Genomic DNA, 17763 nt, shown 5'->3' with positions numbered 1-17763 from the left:
ATTGGCATGATTCGTACTTCGATATTCCCTGCTCCCTCCTTGCTCATTCCTCTCCAGCCCGTCTTGGATCATGGTCATGCTGTACTCTTCCTTCCATCAGGGTCTTTGCATTCGCTGCTCCCTCCCCTGGAATGCCCTTCTCCCAGATGGCCGTATTCTTAACTCCCTTACTTCCTTCAGTGACACCTAGGGATGCTTTCCTTGGCCATCCCATCCAAAATTTTAACATCCCTCCTTTTTTTTTTTTTTTTTTTTAACATTTTGTATTTCCTTTCTCTCTTTTTTTCATCAAATCCTTACCACATTCCTATAAACTTTTACTTATTTTTCTTGGGTATTGTTAGTCTCCCACCCACACCAGAGTAGAATATCCATGAACACAGAGCTATCTGTTTTTAGGTCAGTATAACCACTGTGCCTGATGCTGTTTGTTAGCACTCAGTACACAGCTGTTGAATGAATGAGTCTTGAATGAGCCTACATGGATTGGAAAAACACTAACACATATATGTTCAAAGTAGACTAAAGGCATGGAGTGGGTATGTATGAGTCCGCAGACCCTCTGTAATATTTCTGAGACTCTGTAGCGGTCTGTAGTTCAAAGGCTGGGAGGCCCATGAGCCCTCATTTACTCCATACCCTAATTATACGCTGCACACATCATTACTTCAATATCAATACGAAGCCACTGAGGCTCAGAGAAATGGCAGAGTCAAAATCTAACTGGCTCTGACCTACTCCCAAACCTACACTCCTTCCAAGGTATGATAAAGTAATGTAATTTGCATAATTTATACAAGATCTCTGAGACCTCCCCATTGATGCAGCCCTCTTGTGCAACAGTAATTATTTAGGCAAAGTATTGACTCAAAACAGTGTATCCATCCACAACCATGAGCACATTATAGCTTCAGTGAAGGGATATAAAGATGTGTTTGTTTATATGCCTGAAACATGGTTTGTTGCATAAACAGTGCTTTACTCTCCCATTAGGAACATTAAGTGAACATTTATCAAATACAATTTTGTTAAGATGAACCTCAAAACACAAATTTCCTTGAGTAATCATTTTACTGCTAAAGATCTATTACATAGTTTTCATTTGGTGATGGTTTATTGGACAACTCTTCTGGCAAAAGCATTGCTGTAGATATTTGAGAAGACACAAAAATGAATAAAGAACAGAACTTGTGCTTGGAAAGCTAATCATTTCTTCTGAAAAAATATTATGAAAACTTGACCGCTATGTGATAGAGTCAAGTTTGCCATTTCATGGATTATTATTCTCACATTGTGTATCTTGCCCAGCACACAGTAGGAACACAAAAACATATCTGATAAAGGAATGACTAATCTGACATTACTGCTAAACATTTTTTTCTCTATTGGATGTTATCACTCAAGTTGCCTGGTTATAAGACCCGGCAATAAAACATCTCTTTAACTCTTACTGAGATGGAAGGGCATGTATTTTAAATGGCTCTAATGATGGTGATGACGAATTCAGGCTACAACAGCCACATTTTTATGGCACCCTCCCCCTTGCGGCCACCATGCGTATCTGGGAGAGATCCAGGCAGGAAATTAAGATGGAACACCTACTCAATTTCTGAGCATCAACTACGAACAGGCTACCTCCCCGCTTTAAGCTGAACTAATTTAAAGTTAACATTATCTTCCCATATTTTAAAATGACAAAAACAAGGGTCTGTGCATTCCAATCACGTGCCTCCCCATCTCCCATTTCTCATGTCACACCACACTTGAGTCAACGGTCTTGGAGGCTATGAGTCTGTGGTCTCCTAAGCTGGGGCTCAGCCCTGGGTCCATCTGCTACCATGCTTGCTAAGCTGACCATTTAAAGAAAACCAGACAGTGAGATGGGTAGTTCTATAACCGTGTCCAAAACAGATTCCTCAATGCTCAGTCCACATCTGCTAACCTAACGATGATGTTTATCTCATTTTTGCTTTCTAATGACTATCACACACTTCCTTGCCCTGTGTCAGTGTGACAAATCCTTCACTGCTGTTTCCATTAATCATTCTGTTGGTTGAGTGGCTCAGCCTGTCACACAGTAGACAATTATAGGATTATTTTATGGAAAACAGACACTGAAGTATGATAATGAAATTTCAATTATTTTTGCTCTCCTTGTTGAGACTTTTTTTTTTTTTTTTTCAAGATCAGACTAGTTTATTCTTCCTGGATCATTTATTTCTCAATTTAATGATTCTCTGACCATCACGAGCACTTTAAAAGACAACCAGACAATAAATCAAGTGTTCTATTTGCCCAGTTTTCTCTTTTCTGGAGATATTTTAAATAGAATCGAAACCTCCGTTCTTGGGGGAGAACTGAGGTGTGGCTGGCTGATGGATCAGAAATGAACAATACGGCCCCTTAGGACTTAACAATTACAATCCTGTAATTTTTATGAACTCTTGCTTCTTTTGTTCTGAGTTCTGTCTAGAACAACGACAAGAGCAGCAGCCACCACAGCTCTCAGCCCTGTGGTCTCTCTGATCTCTCGCTGGTGCTCATCAATGTGGGCCGCAGCTGGCCAACGAAAACTCCTGAAGTCTATGAATTAGCACTAACCTTCTACCATCGGATCAGACCCTGGCCTCATAAAAGCTCGGAACAGCATCAAAGTGCTTATAAAAGGAAAGAGGAAAACTGTGGCCAGAAACGATCTGAACACGTATTATTTTAGAATTCAGCAGTGACCCTCAAATGAGGAACTCAGCCAGATGAACGTATTTATCTAACACAGTAATTCAAACGAGGTTAGCGATCGACACATCAGGATTTTCATCTGCCCTTGTTACTTCTTTCTAGTATTTAAGGAGCTTCCAGCTGCCATTTCCACATGGCTTGTTTCCCCACAGTGACCACATTTTGAGCTCACCTCTGACGAGAAGGCCCAGAGATATTAGGGTGTGTTTGTATATACCTGCATTTGCTAGGGCTTACAGAAGCAATAAACCTCCATTTTCCCTCTTACATCACACAGATCTCAGAATTCAGTTCTCAGTCTTTTATTTCCCCCACAAGAGAAAAAGGTCTCCACATCACAGCTGAACAGTGGTTTCGAATCTCCGTCTGCGATCTTTCTGAGTTCTTAAATGATGTTTGGAACAGCCTAATGGAAATCATGTTAGGAGCATATTGTACTTGTAAAAATAGTCTAGAGAGAATGTAATGCTTGGTTAATTATCCAGATGTGTAAAAGCACAATGAACTTGGACTTAAAGAAACTTGTAATTGTGTATTCCGTCTGAAGCTCTCCCTTCTTACATCCACAACATCCGCAACATCCACAGCCGACTTACAGCACCCCTGCCACCCAGTTACTTTTAAAGGAGGACAAAAGCTTTCATATCTAAAATCAAGTTTCAATCAGCTTCCCTAGAAGAAAAAAAATTGTGTCAGAGAATAAGTCTCTAACGGAAACAATGTCTTCTTGCAGAAATTTCACATATGTTAGCTGTTACTATTGTTTAAACTACTCTACATTTCTCAGCTGCATTTCTTACTAAAGTTTAGTTAAAAAAAAAAAAAAAAGAGATGCAGGGATATTCATTTTCTGCCTTGCTTTTCTAGGTATACACTTGTATGGTAAAACACGTAGAACCTCTCTTGGGGATAAGGAGTAATGGCCTCTGAAACGAGACACACCGGAACCTGGACACAGAGTGTCCCTACCTGCAGGCCCTAGCTCCCAAGCTCTGCCTGGAAGTGGAGGAGGTGGAGTGGGCAACCTCAGGAATGGCATGTTGTGGACGATCTGGGGTTATTCTGTGCCCTTTGCTCTGCTATGTCCTTCTACCCACAGCCACTACTCCAGCTGGAATGAATGTCTCTAGAGAATTCACTCTGGGGCTGGTAGGGACTCCTTCAGGTCCCCTGAATGAACAAGGTGGGCTGCCCTTCTGGAGAAAGTCATACCCATGCCCTGTTCTCTCACGCTCCCCAACCACACAGGGTTGGTTGGGCCATCCCCACTCTTGGGGGAGATCAGAAGGGAATAAGGAAATATGCTCCGAAGAGAGTTTTAGAGCCACATTGAAAAACCACAAAAACTGGTGAAAAGCCTAAAAGTAATAGATGACACAGCAGTCAAGAGAACAGGACTCAGAGGGACCCCGACTTCATCTAGTCTCTTAGTTCAGTGGGCACCATTATTTTTTTCTGAGCAAAGAGGTGTATCGTTAAAATGGCCAGCTCAGAGAATTAATGATGGGGGAAAGCTGGAACTTCAGCACTGTGGTAATCTCTACAATTTCCTAGACATTTCTAGACTGTGTGTCATCTAATTTCTAGTCCATACCGCTGCAATTTAAAAAAAAAAAAAAAAAGACACGACTTCTAACAAGAGTATGACTTTATCTAAACATCTATTTTTCTTGAAAATGAGCTTAAAAGAAATGCAGAATCTCTAGGAAAAGACATAAGAAAAACATTTTGATCTGTATCTATTCGACACGTATTTATGCAAAGGCACACGCTGGCTTCCAAATGATATATTACTTTGGATTGAAAAGATGCTTTAAAAAAAAAAGTCTAATACAGCCAGTATGGGGAACAGTATAGAGGAACCTCAAAAACTTAAAACTAGGACTACCATATGATCCAGCAATTCTGCTATCTGGAAATATATCCAGAGGAAACAAAAACACTGTCTTGAAAAGATAGCTGCCCTCCTCCCATTTTTATAGCAGTGTTATTTACAACAGCCAAGACACAGAAACAGCCTAAGTGTCCACTGACGGGTATAAGAGTAAAGAAGTTGTGGTATATACATACAATGGAATATTATCCAGCCATTAAAACTGAGGATATCCTACCATTTGTGACAACACAGATGGACCTTGAAGGCATTACACTAAGTGAAATAAGTCAGAGAAAGACAAATAGTGTATTATCTTACTTACATATGGAATCCAAAAACACACACAAAAAGCAAGCAAAAAGAGATCAGACTTGTGGTTACCAGAAGCAGAGGCTGGAGGGGGGAGGGGGAACAGGAGCAAGGTGGTCAAAAGATACAAACTCCTAGTTCTAAGTCACAAATTCATTTTTTTAAAATTTTTTAAATATTTTATTTATTTATTTGACAGAGATCACAAGTAGGCAGAGATGCAGGCAGAGAGAGAGAGGAGGAAGCAGGCTCCCTGCAGAGCAGAGAGCCTGATGTGGGGCTTGATCCCAGGACCCTGAGATCATGACCTGAGCCGAAGGCAGAGGCTTTGACCCACTGAGCCACCCAGGCGCCCCACAAATTCATTTTCAAGTCAAAAAGGAAAAACGGGCAGGTCGGATGACCATAAATGAAAATAGACACCTGTCATGAGCTCAAGAATTAAAGCAGCTTGAATGTCATCTAATAAAATTCAGCAAGTTTCAAGCTTTAAGAAATAACCGCATTCCATGGGCTTCAAGCCTTTATGTCACTCGAAACTTCTATTTACTCCATAAAACTTAATGATCAAAGCTTAATCTTTATGATTAAATCTCAGTCTTCACCAGAAAAACAGCAACATCCAGAAAGACAGGGAACTTCTCTTGTTTGTATAAGGTTGCTAACTCTCAGGGATTCTTCATGAAATATGGAAGGGATGTTGACTGCCTTCTATAGACAGTGCACCTGCTCTCTGGGAAGAGGCAGGTCTTCGAGACAGAGGTTTCAAGAACAGAGCACCCCGGCTCTAGATAGTACCTACAGAAGCAGGGCTCTGATCCTTAGCCAGTCTCTTGTCTGTAGTCTTTGAGCTCTGGAATCCAGCTGCTTCAGTCTCAGTCCTGGCCGAATGACCTTGGTAAGGCCGACCTAAGTCATCACAGCTGTATCATGGGGATAATAATAACAGGGCAAGCTTCAGAAGGTAGCCATGACATGGCTAGCACCATGCCTGCCATACAGTCCACTTTCAGTATTTTCAGATAAGAGCTACAAACAGAACAAGGGAACTATAGACTCTTGAAGGCTCCCTTCTGGCTACGAAATTCAAGCCAGGACTAAAAGGATAATGGTGTAGGCCTGCAGAGGAGTTCTCTTCTTTCCTGCTTGTACATCAGTGCTGGAAATGCCCCTATTACAACTATCTTTTTATGGCTTGGGCTCTGTTCTCCATTCAAATACAAGCATGTTGGGAGTGAATTTAATGTAGCAGATCCTTTCTAATGGACGGTGTGCTGATAAGTCAGAAAAGGGGAGAGAAATAGAACAATCATGAAGGAGACAGAGCAAGCCTAGAGAAACAGGACCCGAGCACCAGAAAGCCAAGGAAAGAAAGGAAGGGTGAGAGTCAGGGGCGAGGGGGGCGGTGGGTAATAAGGGAGTAGAAGGGATGGTCCCCAGGGCATGGGACACCGCACAGAGAAAGAAGAGAGATGAAAAGAGGTTAGAGAGAAATATCACCAATATTTTTATTTTATCTAGCAACAACCATGCACAAAGCTGCTCTATGTCAATAAATACTGTGCTTGGTATCATATGAAACAAATGACACAAGCATGGCTCTCACCTACTGGGAGCCTGCGACCCAGACCCAGTGGACCATGATGATTTCAATAAAGGTTGTCAGACTCCATGATCCCAGCAGGATGTCACACATGCAGATGAAGATAAAGTATCCTATTAAGCTCACTCATTTTTAACTAGCTTCAAAGTTTTGCCTTTATTCAGCCCTCAAGTTAACCATAGTTGCAAAACTGCTGCTGAGGAGGGTAGCCCCCTCCTGCTGACCAAGAAGAGAGGCCCAGTGTTAACCATGTGTTCCGCCATTTTGAACGAGCTCTCCATACGGCTACTGCCAGAGCCACCCATAGGCACGAAATCTTTCCTGGGAGTGCACACAGAGCCACGTGCTTAGAGAACAAGGGGCAGTGCCTCTTCTCCCCACCAACTCCCTGCCTCCCAGTGAGGACTGTTTTAGTATAACTTCTAGCTGGGCCCATGTACACTTGAGAGAATTCTGAAGTGTGTCTGCACCTCGAGAACAAGGGCAATCTTACTAATAGTTACTGGCTCGGAAAGGATAACACTTATAAAGAAAGTTAATTATGTGAATTAAATGCAGCTTGTTTCTCTTTTTGAAGTACATTTTTTTCATGCCTGGAGGAGGGTGATTTACAGACACATTTGTCTCTCTTTAGAGAAAATTAATTCCAGTTGGTGTTCTGGGAAGAAATGGAGAGAAGGGAAGGAGACAAGCGGTTCTTCCTTCGGCATCATGCTGCCTGCGAATCCCACAGCATGCCTGGTTGTGGGCTCACTGGGGTCCACGCAGCAGTGGCGAGGAGCCTGGGTCAGTCCCCACACGTTTTGCTACTATCTTGAACTTTAAATATCAACTTCTAAGCTCCATCATCATTTCTTAGACAAAGAAAGCTATTTTTTTTTTTTAAGAAGATTTCAAGAATGTCTGGATGGCTCAGTTGGTTAAGCATTGGCCTTCTACTCAGGTCAGGTCCTGGGAGTCCTGGGATCAAGCCCCAGGGGTGGGCTCCCTGGTAGGCAGGAAGTCTGCTTCTTCCTCTCCCTCTGCCCCTCCCCCTGCTCATGCTCTCTATCTCATGTTCTCTCTCTCTCTCTCAATTAAATAAAATTTTTTTTAAAATTAAGAAATTAATAGAAATCATTTCAAAAATAACAGGAGAGACAAAGCCACATCAACAAGTGAGCAGAACTTTTTAAATATCTCAGCCCCTGTCCATGTGCATTAGGCCATATGCTTTGGCGCAGAAATATATTAATGCAGCTTTTCACCATGAATGGTAGTAATAGTCATCATGTGTTGGGTACTCACCACAGCCATCACTCCATTAAATATTTGAGGAGGATTATCTAATTAGATGCTCAAAACAGTCCTATGCAGTAGGTATTGTTATTACTTCCAGACTCCCTTGCACCAAAGTCAGGGAGCTGAAGAGCTTCTCCAGACCCTTCAAGCGTCGCGCTAACCCTCATTCGTAGTGCACAAATGGTAAGGATATTTAGGTCCCGTACATTTGGATCGAAAAGCAGAAAACCATTTTTGAGTTTACCATTTATTTTTCAAGGACGATTCTACTACTTCGGTGCCATTATTTGGTTGGCCTCCCTAAGAGTGTGCAGAAATTAATAGTTACAAAGAGAAAGGATTTCCCTTTCTGGAAAAATCTCTTATAACTTTTTTTTTTTTGGTAGAAAGGATGGGAGGTATTGCATTAAAACTGCAATTGTGGGGGCGCCTGGGTGGCTCAGTGGGTTAAGCCCCTGCCTTCGGCTCAGGTCATGATCTCAGGGTCCTGGGATTGAGCCCCGCATCGGGCTCTGTGCTCAGCAGGGAGCCTGCTTCCTCCTCTCTAACTCTCTGCCTGCTGCTCTGCCTGCTTGTGATCTCTCTCTGTCGAATAAATAAATAAAATCCTAAAAAAAAAAAACAAACTGCAATTGTGTACAGATGCTTTACAAATACCTCTAGGTAACTATGCTTGAACATCTAGGAAAGTAAAATATCCCTGGAGGTGATCTAATCAAAAACCAAGCCTTCTGACTGTAAAATGAAAAGCAGAGGCCAAGAGAAGTTAAGGAACTTGTTTGGGATTATCCAGAGACGCAAAGCCAGCAATGAATCTCAGGTCTCCTGATCATTAACCCAGAGGTCCTTCCATTTTTCCATTCTGCCTCCTAGCCTTAAAACAAAAGACTGGATGGGACAAACTGGGCTGGAAAAACATAGCATTGTTCTAATAAAACAATCCAGCAGGGCATTTTTATTTAGCGCTCTTCCTTCTAGAACGAGAGGTGGCCCCATATTTAATGTATCCTGTATAGTTTGTATGAAGATGATGCTGCCTGGCAACAGCATCTCTATCCCATATCCTGCCTGCCCTCATTCACATCTTTCTTCATCACTTGGAAGGGGTAGGTTTTTTTTAAAAGTATTCATCCTGGCAGCAAAGAACGTAGAAAAAGAACTGTCTTTTTCCACACACATTTGGATATTACATGTATGAAACCACCAGGCAGACAAGAAATAGACAAATGTTTCACCAGAATTTGGCAGCTTTGCTGAAAGCCCAACATCACAGTTAACGACATCACCACGTTATGTGCGAGGCAGGAATTACACAGTAAGCAGATCACTCTTCTGTTGGAGGTAGAGACTGGGCATTTTCCAGGGTTGTTTCCAAAATGATGGGATTGTTGCTTCCTGCCACTTTACCCAACCTGCCTCTGAAAAGGGCTGAAAGTCAAGGAATGGCAGGGAATTACTGGTAGAGGTCCTAAATGATTCTGACCAAATAATTGGCTTAAAAAAGACATAAGTATGATGTGCCAAACTGTCAGAATGTCCTTCCAAACAGAAAGAAAAGAAAGCAGGTGGACAAGAAGGAAATTCCTAGTTCCAGTAACTTGCCATTCCCTTGGAAAAACAGATTATGTTTTTCCCTTCACTCCCTTACAGAAAACGTCTGTGCTTTGAGCTTGCCCAGTACCCTTCCAGCCCTTCCTCTGAAGCCATCACCAGCATCTTCCCTATTCTTTACTCATCTCCCTCTCCCAGGCCTTGTGATTCAGAAGGTGAGGTCCCCCTGTGATCTTCCCCCACCCAGAGCATCGGGGTGGGCCTCAGGCACCATTATTACCAACCTATTTGTCCATGCCATTGATCCCTTACTAGTTCTAGAACAGGCATTGGATTCAATTGGATCACACGAGATTCAGGAATATGGGTGGACTATATGGGGAAAAGAAAAGTTGAGCTGATAGGCTATACTTGGACCTCTGGGGTAGGGTGGAGGGCCAAGGGTGCCGGTAGAAAAAACGTAGCTTAGAGAGAGACCAGTAACGCGCAAAGCCAAGTGAACAGATCAAGGAAGAATGAGACAAATTCCTGGTGACAATGTTTGAGCACCCAAACCCAGCCATGAATCAACTGATCTCCTGTTTTACTCAAGCCATTCTGAACAGGGTTTATGTCACTTTTAAGCAAAACAGCCTTGACGAACACATCCTTCCTCCTAATTCAAAATCCAGTTTAATGGTCACCCTTCTTCTGTTTGGCCCTTCCTGAGGATCCCACATTGAGAGGTAGCTGTGTGCACTCTCCTTGGGCTATTTGTCTTTATAGCTACTTCTCTGATTGTACTTTTCATTCAGTATTGTATTTCTGGCCAGGCTTTCAGATTTAAGGTAGAGTTAATATCTTATTCATCACTGAATTTCTAATACTTGTCCAAAGCCTCAGATAGGGTAGTCACTCAAAACACATGTGTTGAATTGAATTGGATCCTAACTACTATTTCAGTGAACGTAGCACCCTTCGACGAGTTCCCATTACACTTAGAATAAAGTCCACAGTCCGTCATGGGCCTACATGATCTGCCTGCTTCTCCTTATCTCACATCCTTCAACAGTGGCTCCGTGCTTTTCCATGAGCACCCCAAGTCTGTCCTCAATTCAGAGTCTTTGTGTTTGCTATTCCTCTTTCCAAGAAGGCTCTTCTCCAAGTTAACTGTAGCTATAGCTCTACTACATGCTGCATGGGCTCTACCCAATCGTCTCCATATCAGAGAGCCTTTCTCTGACAATCTCATCCACAATAGCGCCTCCACACTCTATAACCCTCTCACCTGCTTTATCTTTTTTCATGCCACTTATCAATGCCTGATGTGTAGTACATTTTTATTTCCCCACTTACCACTGTCCTCACCTCTACAATATACGAAGGCAGGAAATCACTTTGTTTTTGTTCACGACTGTATATACCTAGCGCCTAGGGATTCTGTGTCCTCAAAACAGTGGCTGTTATACATTTTGAAAATAAGCTTACATTTAAATGGATGAAAAAAAAAAAGCAAACCCTAAAACTGAAGCCAACCTATGCAAGTGAACCTAACTGTACATTAAATTATAATGTAATCATCCTAGGGGAAAAAATAGAATTAATTCTTGTAACTTTTAAACCTATAGAGAAATGCAGTCTGAAGATAAAAGTAATTATAGCAAAACATATTGAAAGGAACTTGGAGGTTTCCTTGTTAGTAGTGGTTCTGATATAGTAATCAAAAATCACCGTGCACGTGTTGTAGGATTCAGCCAAGAGGTAAATACAGTGGTGCTGTTGGGAAACATGGTCCAAAATGTGGGAGAAGGGGTACACAAACACAGAATGGAGAAAGGAAAAAAGAAACTTGTGATGTTGAATTACAATTTTGGATATCAGTATGATGTCATTCTGTTCCCCAATTCTGCCTACAGAAAAAGTCGAAAAGAAATGGCATCCCAATAGCAATGGGCACACTTAGTGCTCATATCTTGGTTTTTAAATCCCATCCCCCATTAAAAGGATCCAGGGTTCCTTGAAGAAATGACTGATTTCAGGGCAAGGGCAGGGAAAATAGAAGACAATTCTAGAGCATAGATTTGTGCCCAAAATCAAGGAAATGCTGAAAGACTAGCTGGGCCCTGTCAAAAAAGACAAGAGTCAGCCTGAAGGGGTTCCCTCTGAACAAATATGGGACATATGAAAATCAGAAATCATAATAATGGCAAAAAATTTTAACACATCAAACAGAAATAACCAACCAAGGGTCCACACTGAGATTTTTAGAAGTGAATAATACAGAAGAGGAGGGAAAGATCTTCTCTATAGAAGAATACTAGATGATATCTGTAGAATGATAGATTCTATCTATCTAATGATAGATTCCCCCAAATCTATCATTCTATAACCCCCAGTGGAAGAACTGATTCCAACAGGAGTCATCAATGAATGCTGAAACTACTGGGTGAAAGATATGGGGGGGGGGGCAGATTTGCACATGGTCTCACATTATTTATTAGTTTCAAAAGGAAAAAGGTACCTTTCCAGTGCAGAGGTAGGTGACCAAGTTTATCAGTGGACCAAGTAATCAAGTTTATCATTGCCAATGATGAGACAAACAGCTTTTATGTGCCTCCTGATGTGATACAACAGGACACAGCATCATTGATGTAATGCTCTTGCCAAAATCTTCTCACTGCGGACGCCTAGGTGGCTCAGTTGGTTAAGCGGCTGTCTTCAGTTCAGGTCATGATCCCAGCGTCCTGGGGTCGAGTCCCACATCAGGCTCCTTGCTTGGCAGGGAGTCTGCTTCTCCCTCTGCCTCTAGCCTGCCACTCTGTCTGCCTGTGCTTGCGCTCTGTCTCTCTCTCTCTCTCTAATAAATAAGTACTTTAAAAAAAAAATCTTTTCACTGAATCTAAACACTGAGTAAAGGATCAAACTCAGAAAATGGGATATTCTACAGGGTACCTGGCCTAGGCTCTTCGAAATCATCAATCTGAATGACAACTACACCCAAAAAGGCAGAGAACAGGACATCTGGATGGCTCAATCGATTAAGTATCAGCCTTCGGCTCAGGTCATGATCCCAGGATCCTGGGAGTGAGTCCATGTCAGGTTTCCTGCTCAGAGGGGAGCCTGCTTCTCCCTCTGTGCACCACCCCCCATCCTGTGCTCTCTCTGTCTTTCTCAAACAAAAAAAATCATTAGTAAAAAGCAGGGGACTGACACCTTAAACAACCCACTGTGATATACAAAACTTTAGGGAATCCTGGATTTATAATAAAAAATGTTATGGAAAACATTTTGGGACTAAACAGAAATTTTTTAATATGGTATGAATCAATATTAATATGTGTGTGTGTATATTTGCAGACAGAATGCATGAATCACAATGTCATGATGTATTTCAGTCCTGATGATGTTGGAAGCATACAAGAAAACATGACTTCCACTTACCTCTCCAGTGGCATAAAAGTCATTGTTTTTATATTCAGGAAACAACAGGAAAAATTGAACTAATGCACTGCAAAAGAACAACAATAAAAAAAAAATCACATGGCATCAGAAGAGCTTAGTGCTATGCTAGCAGATCTAACCCTTTGACAATAGGTTTCTCATCTGAATGAAGATGCTATTAGGCTGTGAGATCCAGTAGGCACTGTATTTGAAGTGTCATGTATGTGACATTCCACACTGTGGATGGTTAGGAAATAACTGTGAGCTTACTTTACCCATAAAAGTGAGTCAACACCCCAGGCAGGTTTCCACATCTCTGGGTTACCAACCTGGACCATCTAGCTGTTGAGGGGACCCCTGAGCAAAGTGATATGAGCTTTCATCTATTATTATAGCACTTCTTGGAGGAAGTTCCACAAACCTTATGACCCCGTTAACCTGGATTTGTGGCGAACTAATGAAAACCTTACTGGCTTACCAACCTCTTCCTATTGGGGAACCCCGAGCATTTCTAATGCGGTTCTCCAAATTTCAGCATTTTAATAACCCAAGAACAAAAAAGCTATAAAATGGCCATAGTCCACAAGAAAACCACCAAATGGCCAGATTTGGAAGTAACGGTACAATAGCATCTACGCTCAAAAAAAAACCACACTTTCTAAAGAATGCCAATCACCACTTCAATGAGTTATACTGAAATAGATTTAAACACTCAAGAAATGATTCCATAACAAGCAAGAAAAGGGTAGATTTGTGAATGACTTTCTACTTGACCAAAATCTTTCAAAAAGGAAACGAAACCTACGAAACTTGGATGCTCTATGAGTGTGCTGACCTAGATCACGTTGTCTGAGAAGCTAGGCAGTGCCTTTGTTCCAGCTTCCTGCTGAGGGACTAAAAGCCATGAACTATCCAGCAAAGATGAAAGGCAAGAAGGCCCCGCAAAACCAGGAGGAGGAGAGAGTTCAAGGGTTACAGGGAGGCAAAACTGGGTCATTATAGTCGCCGTGATCCTGGCTGTACTTAATTTTCAAAGGCTCCATAAACATCCACCATTAAAAACCACTGTAGAGCTGTGGTGTGTTTCTGTATTTATTATTTATAGTAACTAAAGTTTTTGTAGCAACTAAATCTGGGAAGCTGTACTATATAGCTTCCATGTTTGTGCTGGCAATATGCTGGCTTCAGCGCAGAGATAAAAATAGGAGTTTATTTTTCACCCTTCCCTCACCAGCCTTTAGGCTAAAAACTACTTCTCTCTCTTCCTGCTAGTTGGAATGGCAATAGACAATTTAATATAGTAAATCTCAATTAAGCCTTATGCTTTAGCTTAAAGCTTGTTTCCTTGGAGAATCTGTTAAAGTTGTCAAGGTTGCCAGCCTTAGCAAATAAAAATATAGGACATCCAATTAAACTTGAATTTCATATCCACAACAAATAATGCTTTGGTGTAACTATGACGCAAATACTGCATGGCACACACTTAGAATAAAAACATTATTCATTATTTATCTGAATTGAACACTTAGCTGGGCGTTCTACATTTCATCTGGCAATCTTAGTTCAAGGAGCTAACCTCTCCGTTGCTTCTAGCTCGAAAACACCAGGATTTTCTAGCTAACATTACCAAGGCAAGGCCCTCCCTTGAGGAAGTTAAAGTTTTAATTTCACAAGAACATCAGAACAAATATTTGGCTAATCCTAGGAAGCCCTTGGTAGGCCTTTCTTAAATGCAAGTGAAGAATGAAAAAAAGTAAATTTAGTAAGTTGGATTTACATGTGCTATTTGCTTGTTTAACTGTGTTTTAACTCCACTGTGTGTAATCCTTATTCCATGGTGAGGGTTTGCTTAAAAATAAAATCTAGAATAATGCCTACATAAATTTTCAAATTTTGGAAGGAGAGCTGCTCAAATCTGTAATATGTAATATACATGTGCGTGCACGTGTGTATGCATGTGTGCACGCCACGCATTTTTTCAGGCACAAGAGCTAGATGTCCCAGGAAGCAAGCCTCTGCCAAATGATTGTATTTGCTGACCTTGCTACCCTGTGCCAAGGGCCTTGTCTAATAAGTTTAATGTTAGTCAAAGGCCACCTGGTGGCAAAAAGTTACATTAAAGGACAACAGGAAGAAACTGAGCTTGCAAAGGATGATGACTAGGAAGAAATTCTTCCTCAGATAAATTTTGTAAGAAGGGAAGTTGGTGGGTTCGGGACATGAAAAGTAGATGGAAATGATAATGCACTAGAGAATCCGGTGGGGTCTAATGGAGTCGGAGGCACAATAAATACAGGACGTTCCAAAGAACTGAGGTTAAGACAACCTAAACAAAAGTTCCAGACCAACAAAAGCTAAGCAAGGGGTAGCTTTAGTCACGAATAGTTCAACTGAAATACACACGGAGACAAGAAGTGCGGCCTACGGGTGGCCATCCTCCCATTCATTCCGTACCTAGTATGGCTGGGCCCTGATCTGCTCTGCCTGCGCCACTCACACAGTGTTCTCATTTAATATGCGAAATTTGTGTCATAGTCATTGTTACGAAGCTTCGTTTAGCAACTGATACTATTTCCTATACAAACCAATAGGTGGAACTGAACGATACTATCATTTCTATCTGCTGCTAAGAAACAAATACTAATTTCAGGTATGCCACTCGATGTGTAAGCACCAGAATGAGGACTATGGGGCTGGCTGACCACGCTGTTACCGGCACCAGGAAGGGCATCTCGCACAGCGCAGGCAATCGATAAACACTGGCAGAAGGAGAATGGCCCCAGATAGTACACTCCAAATCAGTTACTAAATTCAGTATTCTTTAGTACATTTATTTATTTATTTATTTATCACCTAAACCAGAGGGGCATTGTGGCCCAACAGCATATTCCAAATACCAAAACAACTGAATATTTAAACATGTTGTTAGTAAAAAATAAAAAATAAGCTTTACTTCCAAACACAAAGAAAAGCAGCCTTAGTGGGAATGTCAAATGCCTCTTTAGTAGGAATCTACTCCTTACAGCCTTGGACTATTAATAGTCAAAAGGAATGGAATTTTCAGGGAGGAGAAAAAAAAAAAAAAGAAAGATGGTTTTCAAAGGGAGAAAAAGAAGGTCCTCTCTTTAAACCTGTAGTAACCCGTTTATAGGTTTCAAAGCAACCTTCTTATTCCAAACACCCATCTGGAGAGCTGGAGAGAAGAATGTAGTCACAAAGGGAAACAAATCGTGTAAACTATAAAGGAAACAGCTGAAATCAGTTTTCTGCACTGCCCTTGATTAGCTATTTTCCAGTTCTAAGGGCCCGAAGCAAAAAGCACTGAAATGGCTATAAACAATGGATGCTTTGAAATAGGTTCTCTTTACATGACATGCAAGAAGAGATGTACCACATGTCAGCAGTAAATATCCACATGGAGGGTCAACGGGAAGTTGGGACCATCTCCGGGGGAGGGGAAGGAGAGACAGACAAGGAAGGGCAGGGTTGCCTGCTCTGGCTTGGCGGGGACTGGAGCATTTCTTCCCCACAGAACCTCCGCCCTCTGGGTGTTTGCTAGTTAAACAACTGAACTTGTTTAGATTTAAACCTAAAGAGGGTCTGAGGGGGCGGGGAGGAATTGGGGGGGTGGGCGGCGAGAAGTAGGTTTCCTATCTGTAAAATGAGAGCACACGGTCACAGCTCATGGTGCTTGAGTAAACTCGTTAAGGACAGCCATCAAGATCATGTCTCTCTAAGGCAACAGGAGGTGCCTGAGCTAGGGGGACAGGAGGAGGAGCCCATGTGGAAATATGGCTAATTTGTTCCCAGACCCACTGCACCTGGAAGCAAAAGTGTAGGGTCCTAACCCTTCTCCCGGAAACTGAGTGGAAGTGTTAAAATAAGAAGACGTAGGACAAATGAAAGTGTAGAAAACAGCCACCATATTGTTTTCTGGGTCAGTAAGGAAGCGAGCGAGAACTATTTCCAGAGGAAAGACCAAGCTCCCCTTTCCTCTGTCCCCCAGCCATCTGCCTCAGGGAGAAAGAAAAATAAAACAGAAAACTTTTGTCAGAGTTCAAAAAACCCTGACTTCTATTAGATTCACTTTCACTTTAGGGATTCATTGGGTTTGCTCACTATGGTAGTGATCTCAAAGAATTCAGGACTTGATCTCTAGTAATAATTTACAGACTTGGAAAAACAGAACAGTCACTTACTTAAAAAAAAGTACTAAAAATAGCTGTAATGAATGTGAGTAAGAAAAAGAAGAAACTATATGGACTTTGACCATTGTTTTTTACAACTTTGTTTTCCTTCCATTTTTTTCTTCTTTTTAGTAGACGAATAATTTTATTAAGATAAAGGAAAAAAGTAAGAGACTAGCTAGGAAGCTGAGCTTTCAGCCTGGGAGTCATGAAGGAGAAACAAGCAAGGGGAAAACTATATTTGAAGGCCTGAGAGAGAAACAAAAGAAGCAAGCAAGCATCTGAGAAGATGTTTCCAGGCAAATGCGAAGTTAAAATGCAAGACGAAAAGCAAGCAAAAATCCTCTTGGGCATCTGGCTGAAAGGTCTGAAAATAATCTTTGAAGAATTCTGCTCTGTTTCTATTGTTTCTTCAAGGCGATTTTTTACAAAATTACAATCATGCCTTAGGATTCCAGCCTTCCTTGTCATCTTCTCTGCTGGCCATGTGCACAATTATCAGTGATAAGTTAACAAAGGGGAAAACAGACCATGGGTGTGCGTGCCTGTGAGTAGCTGTGAACTTCTCACGTGAAAGTATTCTTAAAATGTCCTGAAGAATTAGACCACAAGGACCAATCAGTAATACTTACACTATTGGATGGATTTCCCTATGAAAATAGAAACAGTTTTGGTCTTAAGAAGGTCAAGAGGGAACCAGGTCTCCTTTTACCTGTATAAATTCCGGGCGACATCATCCTCATTGACTGCATATCCCTGGGGGTCGTCAGTGAAACTGAAGCCTGTGCCCACCTGAA

The 17763-nt window shown here is 41.6% G+C and overlaps 1 protein-coding gene across 2 annotated transcripts in view; it reads right to left on the bottom strand.

Annotated features, from left to right (window-relative positions):
- Window positions 1–17763, bottom strand: part of CPVL (carboxypeptidase vitellogenic like) — a 129434-nt gene that overhangs the window by 61478 nt on the left and 50193 nt on the right. For both annotated transcript variants that reach the window (XM_059396660.1, XM_059396661.1), the window contains exons 6-7: window positions 17679–17758; window positions 12780–12846 (exon numbers count right to left, since the gene is read on the bottom strand). In XM_059396660.1, the coding sequence (XP_059252643.1) occupies window positions 12780–12846; window positions 17679–17758 (147 nt within the window). The remainder of the gene's footprint in view (window positions 1–12779; window positions 12847–17678; window positions 17759–17763) is intronic.

This window comes from Mustela nigripes, chromosome 4 (genome assembly GCF_022355385.1).
Source record: "Mustela nigripes isolate SB6536 chromosome 4, MUSNIG.SB6536, whole genome shotgun sequence".
In the NCBI taxonomy this organism is placed as follows: domain Eukaryota; kingdom Metazoa; phylum Chordata; class Mammalia; order Carnivora; family Mustelidae; genus Mustela; species Mustela nigripes.
The sequence above is the reverse complement of the archived record's forward strand: the minus strand, read 5'-3'. Positions and strand labels throughout refer to the sequence as shown.